General features: G+C 45.6%; 1 protein-coding gene across 1 annotated transcript; it reads right to left on the minus strand.

The window, feature by feature from the left end:
• Positions 1–8815: 8815 nt before the first annotated feature.
• On the minus strand, positions 8816–16459 carry LOC130488685 (C-factor-like). The gene is made up of 6 exons (XM_056862323.1): positions 16273–16459; positions 14839–14899; positions 13189–13376; positions 12005–12163; positions 10809–10919; positions 8816–8929 (listed from the first exon to the last, which is right to left on the minus strand). Exons 1-6 carry the CDS (start codon positions 16417–16419, stop codon positions 8816–8818), a joined length of 780 nt encoding a protein of 259 aa, XP_056718301.1. The 5' UTR covers positions 16420–16459.
• Positions 16460–20496: the final 4037 nt, after the last annotated feature.

Raw genomic sequence — 20496 nt, forward strand, 5'->3', positions numbered from 1 at the left:
CAGCTTCTTAGCTTTGGGGTTGGCCTTCAGTGGATGGGCCAATTGTGATAGCTTGCTTCCTTGGGAAGGGGGGTGAATTGGCTGCTGGATCTCCTCCCCACTAGTCCAATGAGATGAACCCTGGGTTACCTGCATCCAAGAAGACCCCGAGGAGCAAATTGGAATATTTTGCTCCTGAAAGCAATCATAGTAAGGGAGCTTTTCTTAAAAGAGGGTGAAAAACAGAATGCTTTTTCCCCCAAATTGAAGATTTACAAATGAATTGAGTTTTGCAATCAAGCTGCGAGCTTCCAGCTCCTGCCCCCCCACATCATGAATTAAAACCAAATGCTGCACTTTTTCTGTCTTTGAATGAGGATGAAAAGCAGGAACACGCGAAGCAGCCAAAGAGGCGGGAGAGGAAGATTAGCCAGCCGTCAATCAGATTTTTCTCCTCTGTTCCCAAAGTCTCCAAGGGCTGCCATTCTCCTTTTGCTGGCATGCTTGGCACGAACTAATCACCAAGAGCGAGCTTCAACTAGGACTGCTAGAAGAAGCCCTTAAAATCTTGACAAGATTTTTTTTTTTTAAACAAACACACACACAATCAGTGTTCCTTTGATAAAATGACAATTGCTTCCCACTTGCACCCAGGGAATTTATTTTGTAACAATCAGGTTTAAAACGCAGAACGGATTTTATCATATTTGTGGTTAACAATCATGTGAGCTTCAGAAGTTTGCTTGTGAGAGCCAAGTATTCTGCTCATCGGAAGACTTCTTTGGCTCTGGGTAGAGTTGGGATTGGAAGGACTCTATCCTGGATGAGCTGAGCGGCCGTGTGCAGGTAGCAAAGCTGGCCGCCCGAAGTGAGGAAGAAGAGGTGCCCAACCTGGGACTGAGGAGGACGCCATGCCAAAGGCACTGGAACTGGTTGATCCTGTGACTTTCGAACCCTTCTCTCATTCCCACCAATTTTCAAGATTGCCATCTTTCTGGGTTTGAGCGAATGGGGAATTTTTCTGTTTTGGCAAATAATTTCTTTGTGTTTCCCCCACAATTAAAGCAGGGTTTATTTTCCTCCTCTACCTCTACCTTTTAGGCCCTGCGCTTTTGCTCAGATTGTTCCTGGGGTGGTGATAGGCATGTAATAAGGTGGGCTCCAGTAAGCTGCTTTCCGATAGCTTAAGACTCCTGGTTTTATGCTCAGCTGAAAAGCTTATTCCCTCCTCAGAGACTTCCTCCAGTGGCGTGATGGGTGAGAGGTGCTAGCAATTCTGCCTTGAACCATGTTGTGGCATTTCTGTTTTGGTCCCTTCTTCCTCTTGTGTCGGCAGCAGTCTCTGGCTTGTCTGCATTTATTTTAGGGGTGGGGATGAATTTGGGGGTGAAGCTCCTTATTTTCGACCCGGAGGAGAAAAGACACATTTTGACCTAAGATGTGTGGGGGGCTTTGCTGTCCCTTTGGTGCAGACACACAGTGGAACCAGAAAAATAGGAAAAGGTTGGGTTAGATGTGCTCTCGCCTCCCTGTTTGTTTTGTTTTTAATTGAAAATAAGAGCCAGAATAATTCAATGAATCTTTTTGAAGTGCAATCATGCCAAACAGTATTAAATAAGTATTCCTTTTGTAAGAAATGTAGCTGAATTGAGAAAGCTGGGGAAGCACATCATTGGACCAAGAGGAGGCCTCTGGCTTCTTGTTGCAATAGGGACTTAAACCTCTGGGAAGAGTGCACGCGCTAACCTTATCCCCAATTTTTATCTGAGACCTCAACTCTTAAGGGATTAGGACCATCCTGGCAGTCGGGCAAAATCCTCCAGCCTTGTTTTTAGGCCTCTGCATTAAGACTGGAGCAAGAGGACAAAGAATCTGTAAGAGTTTTTATTTCAACGGAAAACATGGAAATGTTCTGCTGATGCCTTTAAGTCCGTCCTGCAAGATGATTGCCAGGAAGCCATCTGGGGAGGTTCAGGATCGGTCAGAGTAACTTCGCAGACGGTCACACCGACACCCCGGCATCTCAGTTGCAGCTTCTTGCCCTATTGAAAAATGAGCAAGTCCCTCCTTGAATTGCATGAACAAGAATGTGCTTCTCACGCTTCCTTCCCACAAATCAGGCGAGGAGATAGGCACCTCTTTTTTTTTTTTTTTTTTTTGCCAATCAGTTTCCAAAATGTCTGGGCTGTTTTGGGGTGGGGTGGGTGGGCAGGGGCGAGCCAATCCCGAGCAACAAATTGTGCCTTGACTTGCGCTGTCTGCTACATTAGATCCTTGCACCAGACCTGGGAGTTGTTTGTTACAGTCATCTCTGCGATTTCTCCCCAGCACACCTTGGCCATTTTGGCAGCTGCTCCTTTCTTGTTTTCCATTTTGAGGGCATTGAGGGGTTTTCTCTTTGTAAAGGGGTGTGGGAGGTAGTTGGGGTCGGCTGGCCAAGGTCTCCTGTATTGCTTTGTGATGGTTTTTAAGTTTCCAGTTTTCGCAAGGACAGAGGAGCTTCTGTCAAGCATTCCCTGCGTGGTTTTTCGATAGCGGAAGGGGCGGGGATAATCAGGAAGTGAGCCACGGGAGATGTTCCAGGCCGTTCAGTGTTGCGGCCACGTGCAGAGTGCAAGATTCTCATCTCACTGCGTCGCCTGGAGCTGGAAACCATTTCCCCCCTTCCATCTACTCCTTTCTTCTGCAAATGGGCTGTAATTTCTCCTGTTGCACGGAGAGCCAGGCTCCGCCTTGTCACTTAATCCCTGCTTGGAGCGTGCTGAAACAAAGGTGTCCGGCAGAGGCAGGATTGTGGGGAATGGGTGGGCATATTCACAGTAGCTGCTGGATTGTACTTGAGGAAACTTGTCTGCAGAGGCAACAGGCAAGAACAGTGCAGGGGAGTCTCCCTGCCCTGTTCTAGCACAGGAAAGAAATGGACTTGCCAAGAAGAGAGCATAAAAGGCCAGGGAGTCTTCAGGGCAAACTAAGATCGATGTAGGTAGGCTGTGATTGGAATTCCCTGTGAGCTAGTGTGGGACAGGTGAGGAGGTGGGGGACAAAGTAGCAGCCTCACCTGGTTGCTTTGAAGACCAGGGGAGGGAGGAGTTTACCCTTTCATCTCATGCTTATTTTCCTGAGGTGAGCCCCCTCCTATTTGTATTGCTTCATAGGGAGAAGGAGGCAACATGCCTTTCCCCCCTCTGAAGCTAGTTGAAGCTTGGGGGAGATCTTCAAGACAACCAGTGGGGGCTTTTTGTTAGTTGTGAGGGGGAGAGTCCCCCCACAAGAGCTCCCCAGTGTGGATCTCCTAGATCGCATCTCAATTTGGCCTTCATCTGCATCCTGTTTACCCTTTCCTCCCTCTTGCCACCATCCCTCCTGTGGAGGAATGACCAATGATCATGGTGGCGCACTCTTAACGCGGAGGGAGGTACCACTGGAAACTTAACTAGGCCCCTCTCCACTAGCTGACTAGGTATTACCCAGATTGCTTTGCTTCAGTGTGGTACAGAGAACATCTCCCGTAAACTCTGGAGAAATAAAACATGCCTCTCTTCTGTAGGACATGAGGAGGGATGGCTAGCAGTGAGCAGCAGCCTCCAAGCATAGCCAACCTGCCCATAAGTCAGGATGAAAATGCATCCCAGGCATCTCGTTGACATCTCGTGCTACCATGTTTCCTGTCAGGCACCCCACTGCTGAGTCCCCTTGCAGCTCTGATTCTGTCTCAATTCGGCCGTTTCTCTGGGAACAGGAGTACAAATGGCTGCATGGGTGAAGAGTTGCTTAGAACCTAAAAGGATGTGTGCCTCATCTCTCTCTGGGCTTCAAGGCTGTAGCTAGGGTGAAACAGCACCTGGTGGTTACCAGTAAACCTCAATATGGTTTCTCGCTGCAGCCAAATGGTTGGCTGTGAACTGAATTGAGGCTGCCGCTGTAAGAGGCTTGGCATGGACAAGGCAGAGTGAAGGCAAGCACATCTGGAGAAGGTAACATCCCGACTAGTTAGGACCAGCTCTATCATTCTAGAAGAACTCGCGCCGAATGGTTGCAGCTGCTCTGTAAGCGCCAGATATGTGGGGTGGGGCATTTAAAGGCTTGGAGCCTTATAAAATCTGCGCAGAGGCTTGTTTTCCTGCCACAGCTTGTCTGGACGAAAGTCTTGCCGTTGCCTCTGCATCTTGCTACTTCCATATTCAAATCTCTTACAGATCAACTGTTTATAAGCTAGGAATTTGTTTATAAGCTAGGGGAATCATGGCTCCAAACTCTCTTTTTTTTAACTGTTATTTTTCCTAGTCCTATTTGCTTACTTTTCCATACCAGTATTATATGCAACTGTGCTGCCTTCCATTTTTTTTAAATTCACATTACAATTGGAAGAGATTGGATTTATTTTGTCTTCTGTTGTACAAAAATAAACTCTGTACCCTATCTCTCTCTTGCCGTTGTTTTGTTTCTTTATGGAGGCTTTAGGAGTCAGCTGTCTTGAAAAAAAAAAGCTTGCCAAGAGGGATGGTGTCTATGCTTACTTAAACCGCTAAAAATCCAGTGTAGCCAGTTATTGGCCCTGACATAAACTGCATAGACGTATGCACCTGTGGGGGCACAAACATGGGGGGCGGGTCAAACTTCAGTCTCTGCTAGATTCCCCAGTGACGCCTTCTGGACGACATCGAGCAAGCTCACCTTGACGGAGCCAGTGGTTTCGCCTGCCTCAGTTTCCTTCTGGCTTAACACATTGAATAGTGGCATAACCAGGATGCTTCAGGTGGTGGATCCATGTGTGTGGCCCTACTCTTCCAGGCATGATAGCCTCAGTTGAAATAAATAATTCAGTGCATTCCTCCTGTGACGTGTCAACCTTCATCCAAGGAATTTGTTTAGAAACGTGACTGAAAATGGGTGCCGTTATTTGTTGCCGTCTTTTGTCACACTGTTGCTCTGGTACAGAATCTGTTTTCAGCCCCACCTGTAATGAGGGATGGAATGGTTTCCTTACCCTTTGGTCAAGTGCTCTTGTCCAACAACCTGTACAAGGCTGTGAAGGGTGGAACTTCTCTCTTACATACCTTTGGGACTGATTGCCTCTCTTGATTTTGGCAGATTTAGCTTCTTCCCACTGTGTGTGTGTGTTAAGTGCCGTCAAGTCGCTTTCGACTCATGGCGACCCTATGAATCAATGTCCTCCGAAATGTCCTATCTTTGACAGCCTTGCTCAGGTCTTGCAAATTGAGGGCTGTGGCTTCCTTTATTGAGTCAATCTCATCTCTTGTTGGGTCTTCCTCTTTTCCTGCTTCCCTCAATTTTTCCTAGCATGACTGTCTTTTCTAGTGACTCTTGCCTTCTCATAATGTGACCAAAATATGATAACCTCAGTTTAGTCATTTTAACTTCTAGGGTCAGTTCAGGCTTGATTTGATCTATAACCCACTGATTTGGTGTTTTGGCAGTCCACTGTATCCGTAACACTCCTCCAACACCACATTTCAAAGGAGTCTACTTTCTTCCTGTCAGCTTTCTTCATTGTCCAGCTTTCACACCCATACATAGTAATAGGGAATACGTTGGCATGAATTAACCTAATCTTGGTGACACATCCTTACACATCTTCCCACTAGCGCATGAAAACTGTTTTTCTAGTTCCCCTTACATATTTCCCACTGGTCACTTCTGTGTGTTTCTGGCCATTTGAGCTCCTCATGCATTTTGTTTTGTTTTTAAAAAGCCCCCTACCTATTCCATCAAACGGAGTATAGAGAAACTGTGGAACAGTTTTGAACAGTTCTGGACAAAGGGCATCATAACAGCAAAGATTCAACAATTCCTACACTTCCTGAGTGCTGAAAGCCTCCACAGCAGTTTGCTGCTGGGGCCAAACTACATGATACCATTTGTAACGAGTTGGGTCTGGACCTGACTCAATTTCTCCACAACTGTACAGCAGTGTGGGGGTTAGCTTTTTAAACAATGGTAGGAACCTGATTTGGCTCTGGGCCACAGCATTGGGGAGGGAGGGGCTCCTGCCTCCCCCAGAAGAAGAAGTATTGGTTTTTTATATACCAACTTTTCCTCCCACTTAAGAATCAAACCGGCTTACAATCGCCTTCCCTTCCCCTCCCCACAACAGACACCCTGTGAAGTAGGGGGGGCTGAGAGTGTGACTATCCCAAGACCACCCAGCTGGCTTCGTGTGTAGGAGTGGGGAAACAAATCCAGTTCACCAGATTAGCCTCCGCCGCTCATGTGGAGGAGTGGGGAATCAAACCTGGTTCTCCAGATCCGAGTCCACAGCTCCAAACCACCGCTCTTAACCACTACACCACTCTGGCTCCAGAACTATTTTTCCTAGCTGAAATGCCTGGGGGTGGGGAGGGAGAGATAAGCCCCATTTCAGAGCTGCACATGCAGTATTGGCAGCCAGCATAGTGTCATGATTAAGAGCAGCAGACTCTAATCTGAAGAACCAGGTTGGTTTCCCCACCTCTCCACATGAAGGCTGTTGGCTGACCTTGGGCCAGTCACAGTTCTCTCTGAACTCTTTCAGCCTCACCTACCTCACAAGGTGTCTGTTATGGGGAAAGGAAGAGAATGTGATTGTAAGCTGCTTAAGGTAAAGGAAAGAGGGTATAAAAACCTACTCTTATGTTGCGATAAAAGTGCAATAAATGAAATGGTAGACCTATGGAGAGTGCCATGCATGAACACATGAACCTGCCTTCTACTGAATCAGACCCCTGGTCCATCAAAGTCAATATTGTCTACTCAGACCGGCAGCAGCTCTCTAGGATCTCAGGCAGGGGCCTTTCACATCCTTTGACTGGAGATGCCGGGATTGAACCTGGGACCTTCTGCATGCCAAGCAGATGCTCTACTGCTGAGCCTCAGCCCCTCCCCTGCTTCTTTGACCTGTCATTTTGTCCTATCTGGACTACTCCAGTTGCCTGAGACTACCAGGAGGCAAACTGGGGGAGAGTGGTGGTCAGCAGGTCTTTCTAGATCAGTGGTTCCCAACCTTTTTTTGACCAGGGACCACTAGGACTTTTTTGTCCGGTGCAGGGACCCCAAAGGTTCAAAATAAAAATTCCGACAATTTGAAAATAAACTTTAATCATAACTGTTAGTTAAACATTAAACTTAGAATAATATTTGAATATATTTTTTATAATAGAGAACTTTTAATTGAAAATATTAATTTATTATGGGTTTATAACTTTGTTTCGCGGACCTTAATTTAGTTCTCGCGGACCCCTGGGGGGTCCACGGACCCCTGGTTGGGAACCAGTGTTCTAGATAGATGAGCCTCATTTTGTTGAAAGAACGTCAGACTGATCTAAGTGTGCTTCCACATAGCCATTCTTCTTTACCTTGGCGTCGAAATGGAAGCATTGTGAAGCATTCGCATAATACTTGCAATTGCCCTTTTTTCAGCTTTTCCCATGCTTTGATACCATCCTTCTGAAAAGATTGCAATCAAAGTGGTGATGAATTATAGAATATCTGGGAATATTTTTCTTTTTCCTTTTAAATTTAAACTTTGTTGAGGCTTGGAGGATGAAATATGTTTTATCTTATTTCCCCCTTCCCTCTTATTTCCTTTCTGTATCCCTCTTATATAAAATAAAAGTAAAAAATAAATAAAAAGTGGGTCTCCACACCATGTGGATGGGAAAGTTGTGGGTTTGCAAGCCTGCCCATGTGCCATTATGGAGCTTTCATCCTCTCACAGCTGCCATAGAAGGGCTTTTGGTGGTTGTTTTTTCTGACCCTGGTAGCTGCTATATCCCTATAGCATTATAATATTATAGCAATACAGCAACTACCAACTTGTTTCAAAACTGGCAGAAATACCTCAGGTGGTGGGTTGGGGGGGGTGATGGTGGCAACAAGGGGATGACTAAGGAAACCGCAGCAGTCCTCTGTGGCGACTCCATTGCTGCTGTTTATTCCTCGTCATTTGCAGCAGCAGCAATAAATGCTCAATGGAGAATAATCGTCGTGTGGAAATATTCTGGGTTGCTATGATCTTGATGGGGTGGGGTGGCACTGCAGGTAAAATGTTTTGATGGCACAGGCTTTTAACAAACGTGTACTTCTGGCTTTACCAAATAGTACTGGTTCTTCTTGAATTATTGTGTTGATTAAATACAAAAAGAGTTAATTGTGTAGGATAAAAATGTAGCCCCCTGTGGTCTAGATCCAGGCAAAACCAGTGTGCAAGCTGCAATCCCCCGAAGTGTCGTTAGTACAGGTTGAGTATCCCTTATCCGGAATGCTTGGGATCAGAAGTGTTCTGTATTTTGGATCTTTCCATATTTTGGAATATTTGCATATATGTGATGAGATATCTTGGGGATGAGACACAAGTCTAAACACAAAACTCATTTATGTTTATATGTTTTATATACACTTTATACACATAGCCTGACTGTAATTTTAAACAATATTTTTAATAATTTTGTGTACATTGAACCATCAGAAATCAGCTTGGCACGCTGCTGAGGGGCTGTGAGTAATGCCTGCACATCGGTTCAAAATGTCCATTTTTTGGATCTTTCTGTATTTTGGATGTCCAGATAAGAGATACTCAACCTGTATATGTGAAAAGGTAGCAATGGGCTGGGATCTGGACTGTGGGATTGTGATAGTCCTTAAGAATTTATTAACAAAGTCACTAAGGGTTCCAAACAATTAAGAACTGGTGAAATCCGGTCTTATGCATGATGTGAATCAATTTTTAATTTCCTCAAATATAGGCTGGGAGGCCTCAACCTCTGGACCTTCCTGCTTCTTATTCTCCAAGATGCATTGGGGGACAGGGTTTGAGGAGGATTTTTTCCGGCTTCTGTCCTCACCATGGAACTGTTTGTCCTCTCCAGTCTAAAAATGTCCCATTGTCCTTAGCAGAGAGTCTGGAAAGGACCTCCAGGATTCCTCTTGCGCTGCTGTCCACGGTCAATACCCCCTGGAGAAAAAGAGAGTGACGGTGTATGTATCAGGTGGCAACAAGCTAAATTCTGATTGGCCATTACAGAACTACTTGGAAGAACAGAATCACAGCTGGTGGTCTATAGCCCCAAAGAATGCTGAGACAGAAGAAGGCAGGGTCAGGCTAGGCTGCATCAGGCAAGGGTGGGAAAAGGAAACCAGCAGGCCACAGGAGCAGCAGCAGGAGAGCTGTTGCTGGATACATAAGAAAGGCCCTGCTGGATCAGAGCAAGGCCCATCAAGTCCAGCAGTCTGTTCACACAATGGCCAACCAGGTGCCTCTAGGAAGCCACAAACAAGACGAGTGCAGCAGCACCATCCTGCCTGTGTTCCACCGCACCCAAAATAATAGGCATGCTCCTCTGATACTAGAGAGAATAGGTATGCAGCATGACTAGTATCCATTCTAACTAACAGCCATGAATACCCCTCTCCTCCATGAATATGTCCACTCCCCTCTTAAAGCCCTCCAAGCTGGCAGCCATCACCACATCCTGGGGCAAGGAGTTCCACAATTTAACTATGCGTTGTGTGAAAAAATACTTCCTTTTATCTGTTTTGAATCTCTCACCCTCCAGCTTTAGCAGATGACCCCGTGTTCTAGTATTATGGGACAGGGAAAAAAACCCTACTGGTTTCAGTAGGGTTCAACAATGCACTGCAACCTCATTGGGCTTCAAGGGGGCTTGACTAGGTGACCAGCTGCTTCTAGATTTTGTTTGATTGTCTCTGCTGCTGCTCCAATGGCTAGAAGCATGCATTTTCTTGTTCCTTAAACTCAGGATTCTCTTTCTGTTCAATCTGACACCTTGCTTCTAGGGCATGTTGCTTTTCCTTTACCCTGCTTGGTCCTAACACTGCCAATGGAACCTCTGCCTTTAGGCACGACACATCTACCATTCCGGTTGGGTGGCGTTTTACCGCCAATCTGCAATGATGCATCAATAGCTAGTGAAAGCACTAGACAGCGAAGAGCTGGAGCCGGTGTGTCCGGATTGCATTCTGTCCCGTCCTATCAAAATGCTGCTGTTTTCTCCTTGGAATCTGACCCAAAACAGAGAGTTTGGTATAGCAGCTTGCACAGGCAGAGGGGGTAAAAAAAAAAAAAACTCGTCCTTGAGGTTTGCTGTCAGCAACCCACAGCGAGTTGTCCGGGGCTGTTTCTGCACTGATCTCCATTCCAAAAGTGCCTGATTACAATATCCTTTGGGGGTTTTCAGGCCATGAGGCAGAGACTGCATTTCCCCTTCGTTAAAGGTTATCTCCTGCCAACTTTCATCCAATGCAGGCACATTAATCTTTCAAAGGATGATATGGGAGCATGTATCTCATAATTAAGCAGTGTGTTGACTGTGTCAAACGTCTGGAAAAACTCCAGTTCTCTTAACACTTGCATGCACCAATGAAATGTCTTTTGAAAACCCTGTGCCTTCCTGCCATTCACAACATAGGGATTTAAGTTACCAAAAGTTGCTTAGAATTAATTTTTGAATGAGCACAATTAACTCCTGAAGCCCATGGTTGCTTCCCTGCCCTTCTGTGACATCAGAGTAGCTAAAACCAGTAGAAGCGTGTTGATACTTATGATGATGTATTTCAATTGTCCTTACCTTCAAAGGGTGAACTACTCAAATACAAGCTTCAAAGACAATTCCTTAGAGCTGGGCAATCTGAAATCGATGTTACAAACATGCACACACACACCTCTCCCCAGCTAGTGCTCAGTAAAATCCTGACTTGAAAATTGTGGCTTCTAGCTTTCATAGTTGTACAGATTCATAGCGGAGGTGTGATAGAAAATAAAAGATGGTACTCCATCACCTTAATTCCTGGTTCCCAATGTTTCATACTCTTACCTTCTCTGCTCCCAAACAGGTTTTCACACCTCCTGGATGGAGTGAAACACACAGGATCCCACAGGGGCCATATCCCAGGGATTGACACCTGGTGAGCATGTTTAAAGCAGCCTGCAGGGGAAGCAGAGTGTGAGGATCCAACATTTAATGCTGAAGGTTGCTGCAACTTACAATTAAGATCTCGCTATCTGGTGAGAAGCTTGACAAGCTATAACCACAGCAGGCTTATTTAGTAGTAATGGGCACAGTCAGGGTCCAACCTTGATCTGCAGGTATCTTAGCCTTGATTAGCTAGTACTGATTTACATTCATAGTTACTGGTTTAAATGGCTAAATAGATCAGATATGCACTTTCAGGGCCATGGCTTCTGCCTTCTCCCTTCTCCCTGTCACCATCTTATTATATGATCTATAAGCCAACTCCTTGTTCCAAGATATGATCCTGCACATCAGCCCTACACATTTCAGCAGTGAACAACCCCATTACCAGTAACTCCCTAATGGACAGTGGGCAGGTGCCCTCCATGTGATTCAACTTAAGGGAACCAACTTTCATCCCCTATAAATCTAACTCCCTAATGGACAGTGGGCAGGTGCCCTCCATGTGACTCAACTTAAGGGAACCAACTGTCATCCCCTATAAATCTAACAGGTGACAAGGAGAGGGCAGAATTTCTTCCCATTTTACACGTAAGGCAACTCTTCTCTGGTTCCCATTTTACAGGTAAGGCAAGTTGGTAACTGAAACCGAGAGGTGCTAATGTGCCGTATGTTCAATGGCTGAATGGGAATTGCCTATTGGGGTTCCCAAGTCTTGGTACTGTGACCTACCCTGCTCCACTTCCTGGTTTCTGTAGGGTAGGCTGGGTCAGGTAGGCAAGGAGCCAGCAAGGAGCACCCACCAATAGGTGAGTCCAGCCTCTTGTGCCCATTCTGGACAGATGGTGCAAATCTCTTAATGCTGACCTGTAACAATTAGGTTCTTAGTACATTTGTTAATCTCAAAAGAGCTAGAAGGCTCTTTATTTTTGCCGCAGAGGAATAACATGGTTACTCTAGACCCCAGAACCTTCTGTGCCATTGCAGGGGGTTCTGCCTGGAAACATCCTCTTCTTGCCCTCATCCTGCCAAAGGGCAGGTGACACTCTTGCATTGGCCCTGGGTTTTGCCATAGAAGACAGTCTCAGCCCCTGTACCTTGCTGCAGCGGTAGCCAACGTCTTGGTGCCATTCCCACTCGTCGACAGCTGAAATTGAGCCATAGCTGCTGGACATATTAATGACAGCTGCCTTACTGCAGCTCATCCCCAGGCAGTTGCTCCTCCGGGCAGCCCTTTTCAGCAAAGGCAGGAATGCCTGGCAAGAGAGAGGCAAAACAGCACCCATCCTGTGAAAGCTGAGTTTTGATTTGGCCCCACTGCAAAGCCACCAATTTCCTCATCCCTCTGCTGTCTTGGTCTCACTCCAGACAGGAGTCATAGAATCATAGAGTTGGAAGGAACCACCAGGGTCATCTAGTCCAACCCTCTGCACCATGCAGGAAATTCACAGCTACAACCCCCCCACACACACAATAACCCCTGCTCCATGCCCAGAAAATGGCAAAAAAACCACCAGGATCCCTGGCTAATCTGGCCTGGAGGAAAATTGCTTCCTGACCCTAAAGTGGCAATCGGCACTACCCTGGGCGTGCAAGAAAGGGCCATGAGAGCCAAACACTGATGCAAACCTCCCTGGTCTCCCTCTCATGATCTGCCTAAGGTCATAGAATCAGCATTGCCAGCATGGTGTAGTGGTTAAGAGCGGTGGTTTGGAGTGGTGGAGTCTGATCTGGAGAACTGGGTTTTATTCCCCACTCCTCCACATGAGCGGCGGAGGCTAATCTGGTGAACTGGATTTGTTTCCCCACTCCTACACACTAAGCCAGCTGAGTGACCTTGGGCTAGTCACACTCTCAGCCCCACCTACCTCACAGGGTGTCTGTTGTGGCGAGGGGAAGGGAAGGCTATAGGCCGGTTTGATTCTGCCTTAAGTGGTAGAGAAAGTCTGCAAATAAAAACCAACTCTTCTTCTTCTCCTCCTTCTCCTCCTCCTCCTTCTTCGACAGATGGCCACCTAGCCTCTGCTTAAAAACCTTCAGAGAAGGAGAGCCCACCACCTCCCGCGAAACTGTCACCACCTCTAACTGTCAGAAAGTTCTTCCTAATGTTTAGCTGGAAACTCTTGATTTAATTTCAACCCATTGGTTCTGGTCCCTCCCAAGCGAGCACTGGCCCTGGTCTTCTGCAGCTCCCCTCCCTTAAGTAGGTCTTTGGTGGCTGAAGCTTTTCCCATGAAGCTTTTCCCATGAAGGTCAGCCTGCCTGCCTGCTTTGCCCATACCTGGCACACTTGCAAGGGCCCTATGGTGTTGGTGGCGTACACAGCTGCCATGCTCTGAGCCGTCTCTGAAGCCAGAGTGGTTTCACAAGCAATGCCGGCGTTGTTTATCAGCAGGTTGAGTCCACGTCCTGCGAGATACTTTTCTACTTCCTCAGCAGCTGCTTCGATACTGTGAGGATCTGTGACATCTAGGCAGAGAGAAACAGAAGGGTTTAAGAGAGGCCTGTTCAAGACAGGACCAAAAATGATGCTGATGGAAAGTGCGTTCAAGTTGCAGCCAGGAGGGGCTGTGGCTCAGTGGTAGAGCATCTGCTTGGCATGGAGAAGGTCCCAAGTTCAAGCTCTGGCATCTCTAGTTAAAAGGGACTAGGCAGATAGGTGATGTGAAAGACCCCTGCCTGAGACCCTGGAGAGCTGCTGCCAGTCTGAGTAGACAATACTGACTTTGATGGACCAAGGGTTTGATTCAGTATAAGGCAGCTTCATGTGTTCATGTGACTTATAGCAACCTTGTAGGATTTTCAAGGCAAGAAACATACAGTGGTGGTATACCATTGCCTGCCTTTGCATAGCAACCCTGGACTTATTTGGTGGATTCCCATCAAAATACTGACCAGTGCCAACCGCTTCCAGGATCTTATGAGATTGCGTTAGCCTCGGCTATCCAAGTCAGGACTGAAAATAAACATTTTGTGGAGTTGTCAACTTAGCCTAAAGCAGTGCCTTGGGGGAGCCAGAGTCTATGCCAAAATACCAATGTTTTCTAACTACACTGGCCATCTCCTTAAACAGGCCTGAAGTGTCAACAGATAACTCTGTCCAAGTAGCCAACAGGGCTTGAAAAAGGTTTAGCCCTCCTCAAGATAGGGGGCAGAGGTGTTTGTGGGCGTGGAGTGAGACAGCAAAGAAAATGCAGCTTGAGATTATAGCAGAAACAGAAGCGCTTAGCAGCTGAGTTGCCTAAAGCACTTTGGGAGTGCAGGACCTCTCTCAGTATCTCGTGTGGGGAAGCGGATCTGTTGCCTTGCAGGAGTGTCTTTGTGTCTGCGCTTACAATCTCCCTGTATAGCTGTAAAGCAACTGCTACAAAATGTCACTAGTCTCCAGTGGTTGGCCCCCCAAAAGGGAAACAACCCAGGTGCAGTCTATCCCTGGAACTTCTCACCACTTAGGGAAGTGGGGCGCACGTAATAGTGTGTCAAAGTCGTAATTCTGCAGAAGTGGAGAGTCATTGGTATAGGACAGAGTGTTGGACTTAGGCTGAAGACAGCTGGGTTCAAGTCCACACTGTGTCTTAGCCTAATCTACCTCTCAGGGACATTGTGAAGATAAAAAATGGCGGGTGAGATGCATGCAACCTAAGCTTTTCTTGAAGGAAGGGGGTTATAAAAATATAATAGGTGGTTTGCTATTGTGAATAGCAGAGCAAGGGTAGAGTTGCCAACTGTGGGTCAGGAAATGCTTGGAGATTTGGAGGTTGAGCCTGGGAGGGTGGGATTTGGGACCTCAGCAGGGCATAATGTCATAGAGTCCACCTCCAAAGTAACCATTTTCTCCAGGGTAGTCTGGAGATCAGTTTTAATTCTTGTGTTTGGCAATCCCAGTCAAGAGTTGGTGGGGGGAGCAGAATTGCTCATAGCAAATACTTACCCAGTTGCAGTACAACCAGGCGTGAACCATTTGAACATCTGGCAGCCATTTCCTTTAACACCTAAAGAAATAAATACTCAGTTTGAAAGGGTATAGGTAGTATCTTGGTCCCCAATAAAATGGCTGTTTTACAACAAAAACAAGAAACTGGAAACACCATGATTCTGGGCTTGCCAGTGAACCGGAAAGCATTGCTCTTCTCTGTCAGTCCGTTTGCAGGTGACCTACGAGCTGGACTCCAGGAACCAGCATAACACTGTCTGTGTCACAAGGCTATTGTGAAGATAAACTGGAGGAGAGGAGAATTCTTTTTTTTTTAAAAATAAGTTTTATTTTTATTTTCAGCACAACATATAATAAGACACACAACACGCATACTTAATATATAGCTATGACAAGACATATCTGCCATTATTCAGAGTGGATCTATAACTATAGTCTATAACTATAACCTTCTGTTATTCTAAAAAATTATTTCTACATATAGAAAGTAAAAAATAAGCAGACTTTACAAGGGAAGGAGGGGAAAATCTAAATATATACCAAAACCTTCTTGCACAATACATAAATTGCAATTCTTATTATAATATAATTCCACATAAATGTGATAAGCCTTATACTAAAATACTTTGCAAAACAAACCTATACTATATGTTTTATAAGTTTCATATTGTACTAAATCTATTCAGATATTGCAGTTGTAGTAGAATACCTTAAAATTCCTTTATAATATAATACTGAACATTTGTTATTGAACTACCATTCTATAACCGTAACTACTGTGGTATTTCATCTTATTGTTTACCTCTTGTATTACTCTAAAACAGGGGTGTCCAATCTTTTGGCTTCCCTGGGCCACATTGGAAGAAGAAGAATTGTCTTAGGGCACACATAAAATACATTAACACTAACGATAGCTGATTCATAATGTTTTAAGTAAGTTTACGATTTTGTGTTGGGCCACATTCATAGCCGTCCTGGGCCGCATGCGGCCCGGGGGCCGCAATTTGGACAAGCGTGCTCTAAAATATAAACGTAATACATTTTCAAGGAGAGGAGAATTCTATAAGCCACTTTGGGTCCCCATTGGGGTTTAAATGAATAACATAAAATAAATTTACCAAGTTTCAGGAGGGATCTAGGGTAGACTGTCTCTTGTAAAAAACTAGGTTTATTCCTGGTGAACCACTGCCCTGGAGGGTAGCCTCTAAGGGCCAGAAGCAAGCCATACCACAACAACGGTCTCCAGATGAACCACGGTCACCAGCACAGTGGGGTCCAGTCACTTCAGCCTGCTTCTGGGTGGTTTCAACTTCCCAGGCCGCCCCTGGGATAGATGTAGTCTTCTGCACCTGCTCAGAGGTGATTCCATAAAGAGCAGACCACCACACTCCTAGGAGAACCTTCACCTGTTTCAGCCTTTATCCTCCTCACCTGTCCTTCAAGGCTCTCAGGATGCCTGCAGGTTGCAAAGAGGAGCTGAGGAGGATGCGGCAGCTTCACAAACTCCTGCACCAAACCCAGGCCAATCCCTCGGTCGCTTCCAGTCAACAGCACACTCTGAATCCTGAAATCTTCCATGGTCTCAGTGCAAGCGCTTGGTCTTGTGTCTCAGTGAGGACGGAGGTATCTAAGCCACTGGAGGCTCGGCCCGACTTTAATGATCACCAGTCAGTGATGCAAGCATGCATAATCAAAGGCTGAACTAATTGTGTCTGTCTGAGCTGAAGTGCCAAAAAAAAAAAAAAAGCTTTCATTCCCAATAACAAACCCATTTAAAATTATGCTTCATTATAAATTCCCTAGATAGGGTTGCTTGTGAATGAGTATGACTTGAATATGCCCAGTGGTTGGCTTGAGACATTTGTAAAGAGTCTGTGATCAATGCCATTTTACAGGAAAATCTCCTGCTGAGTAGAAAAAAGACACATTTCTCTCCCTGTCATCACAATGACTGTATTCTTTGTATGCCAAACTGCAGGTCACATTTCTTGGAGGAACTACCGAAAATGTGCCTGACCTAAGGATGAGTTGTGAAGAGCAGGAGGCCGCTGGTCATTTATGCATGGCTGATTCACTCGCCATTACCTGTCCGACAACTTCAGGCCTTCGTGTTGATTATACATGCTGTTTCCAACCGTCAGAGGTCGCCTCGCTCTCCCCCTGCGTTTCCCCGCTTTCCCCCCCATTTTACGGGACCTGTTTTATCTCGAATTTGAAAATGTGGGCAAAATGCAGGGAAACGCAGGGGGGAGAGTGAGGCGACCTCTGACGGTCGGAAACAGCATGCATAATCACAACAAAGACCCGAAGTCGTCGGAGGGGTGACGGCGAGTGAAACAGCCATCCACAAAAAGAGCGCTGTTGACATACATCTTTTTCTTGTGTTTCACTGGCAATGTTTTAGAGAAGACGGTGGCCATGATTACGTCAGGCGTCCCTGAAACTGGCAGTCCCTCAAGAAGTGGCAAGGAAATTCTGAGCGTGGTGAACTCATTGTCTTTTAACAAAAGCCGCTGGTGAGATGTGTATGTGCCACACAATGTATGATTTGGCCCTGAGCCACCTTCATACACAATCTGTCAGGAACGGCCTGTAGTGATCAATTAGACACCCCTGAGCAATTAAGAACAGCTCAGCCCCCGCAGGAGATTGCTCAGAGGCATTTTATTTCTTCATTCAGTGATGTGGAATGAGTGGCTTGGGTTGTAAATAAATAGGGACGCTGCTTTGTAGCCGTCTAATTTCTGAGAGGCTGGCCCCACTTGGTTAGGTGACATCCAGTCTGTAGGAGCTTGTTATGAAGTTTTTTTTTAAATTCTGCTTTACACAATACATGATTTCATTTTCTTTGCCTAGTACATCATTGCGTTGAGGTCAAATTTTCCTTGTTGAAAGTCCCTTCAATTGATCAAATGTTTGTAAGTCATTTGTAGGGAATTTTTTTAATGTTTAATTTGCACGATACTTAACTCAGGATGTGTCACTTTATAAAACATCCACAAACATCAACCAATCCATTATACTGTGGGAACAAATTCTAATCTAGAATTATGTTGAAGCCTGCAGTTAGGTATTCTTTATTTTTCTTCCACACAGTTGAGAAACTCCAGATTTCCATGTTCTTGTTTTTCCCCTCTGCCTTTCACATAACCTCAAACACATGAAGCGGCCTTATACTGAATCAGACCCATGGTCCATCAAAGTCAGTATTGTCTACTCAGACCACCAGTGGCTCTCCAGGGTCTCAGGCAGGGGTCTTTCACATCACCTACCTGCCTAGCCCCTTTATAACTGGAGATGCCGGGGATTGAACCTGGGACCTTCTGCATGCCAAGCAGATGCCCTACCGCTGAGCCACAGCCCTTCCCATGACTGATCTTCTTATTCTACTGAGAAGCAACTGCTGTCTTTTCTGTTCTCAAAGGGAAGGGGGCCTTTCTCTCCCCCCTGCTTTGTCTCAACATTTTTGGTGCAAAGTAAAATCTATTTGGCACCCAATCCCATCAAGTCTGCAGCACACCCTGTACTCCAATTTAAGTACAAGTTGCAGACTTGAGTCTTCTCCATCATGGCCTGCAAAATCTTCCACTGCTATTGTTATTCTGAACACCTTGAAGAAGAGTTCTGGGGAACCTGGAAGCTTGCACACTTTTTTTGTGATGTTTTGGTTAGTCCTAATAAAAGATGTATTACATGTCTTTTGTTTCTGGTATTTTTCTTTTGACCAACTCACTTCTTGGTCTTTCCTGTTTCTTGCTGGTCTCTTTTTTGGCGGCTTACTCCCCACCACCACCCCACCACCATCTGGCCACTTTGTCAGAATCTGCAAAGGCTTGAATTAAATGGCAATGCCCTCTCAGCATCATCAGCACATGGGTAGCTAGTTAAGGCTGCTGACAAAGGGCATTTCTAGTTTGGTGGCTATTTGGCCCTTGTTTGTGACCAATCCAGGCTTTCAGGTAGGGATGCTCAAATACCCATTGGTTCAGCTCACATCCTTTTAGCCAGCTGCAAACAGATAGCCATTTTTTCAATGGACTGTTCTGTACATCACCCTTCTCTGTGTCTGTTCAGCAGGTAGATTCACATGATCCCTTCCTAACAATACAGCACAATCCTCTCACAGCCTGAGTTCCACTACCCCCCACCCCTACTGCACCACCGCTGTGCTTTGAAGGGAATCAAGAAGACAGTTAAATGTGTCATAAATACAGAGTTGTTGCTTTTTTATTCTATTCCTCAATGCTTGTCTAAACATTCTTTAGCAGCAGTAATGGCTACTGCGCTCTTTGAATCAGCAGCATTTTTGCGCATGTGCAAGTTTGCAAAACTTCAGTGCAAACCCCTTCATCAGGAATTTAAGTTGTTCACCGCTGAACTGAACAGACTTGCTGAATGGCTCACATCTGATCATCACAGTCAAAGACAGTAAGTTTGACTGTCAAACATGTGTACTGCAAAATGTGCCACAAAATGTGCAGCATCCACGCTTTCAGGTAGTTGCATCTTATGATACCCACTCCCCTGCCAAATTGCTCTTCCTCCTCTTGGACTGTTCATTTTCCTATCTTTTCATGGACCTTCTGGAGGCTCATTCCCAGCATCACGGGATCCACCTGTGTTTTCTTTTAATCACCCCATTTGCTGGTTCTCTGTTCCCTGCTTCCCATCTTCCATGAATTCACAAAGACAATCACTCACCATGATCTTTTCCTTTCTGGATACCTCCAGTGACTCCCTCTCCCAAATCTCACCCTTCCCCTGTGACACTGTCACCCTTTCCTTTGGAGGTCTCTGCATCTCCTACATGCCTCACCCTGAAGTCCACATGTCAACTTCCCAAATTTTGCCACTTGCAGGCCCTACCCTCACCCCCCATCTCACTGCTGCACAATGTATGATTTGGCCCTGAGCCACCTTCATAAACAGTCTGTCAAGAACGGCCTGTAGTGATCAATTAGATAGCCCTGAGCAATTAAGAACAGCTCAGCCCCCACAGGAGATTGCTCAGAGGCATTTTATTTCTTCATTCAGTGATGTGGAATGAGTGGCTTGGGTTGTAAATAAATAAGGACGCTGCTTTGTAGCCGTCTAATTTCTGAGAGGCTGGCCCCACTTGGTTAGGTGACATCCAGTCTGTAGGAGCTTGTTATGAAGGTTTTTTTTTTATTCTGCTTTTCACAATACATGATTTCATTTTCCTTGCCTAGTACATCATTGCGTTGAGGTCAAATTTTCCTTGTTTAAAGTCCCCTCAATTGATCAAATGTTTGTAAGTAATTTGTAGGGAATTTTTTTAAAGTTTAATTTGCATGATACTTAACTCAGGATGTGTCACTTTATAAAACAACCACAAACATCCATTCTGTAGAACTCTTCTCCCCTCTCTGCAACTGTGTGTTGCCACTGTAGATTGTCCCCTCCCTTCAATCTGCAATCTCGGGCACACCTTCTTCCTCTCTAGTACCCTTGGCCATTGCAACATCCATGTTGATAATTCTTTGGACCCAGCTGTCTCCTTCTCCTAATTATGTCCTTCAGTCTCCACTTTTACAATGACACCCACACACACTTCCTTGGGAAGTCTGTAGAACTTGTGTTGAAAAAGAACTCGTGCACAGTAACATCTATTTGACCATCATTTTATCTCCTTCA

Source organism: Euleptes europaea, chromosome 17, assembly GCF_029931775.1.
Source record: "Euleptes europaea isolate rEulEur1 chromosome 17, rEulEur1.hap1, whole genome shotgun sequence".
NCBI classification, from domain to species: domain Eukaryota; kingdom Metazoa; phylum Chordata; class Lepidosauria; order Squamata; family Sphaerodactylidae; genus Euleptes; species Euleptes europaea.

Excerpts from the sequence above, each read along its gene's own strand:
- LOC130488685 (XM_056862323.1), bottom strand. The coding sequence starts at position 16,419 with ATGGAAGATTTCAGGATTCAGAGTGTGCTGTTGACTGGAAGCGACCGA. Across the intron at positions 12,164-13,188 it reads GGCCCTTGCAAGTGTGCCAG|GCATTCCTGCCTTTGCTGAA; the intron begins GTATGGGCAAAG and ends CTCTCTTGCCAG. Across the intron at positions 10,920-12,004 it reads TTGGCTACCGCTGCAGCAAG|GCTGCTTTAAACATGCTCAC; the intron begins GTACAGGGGCTG and ends CTTCCCCTGCAG.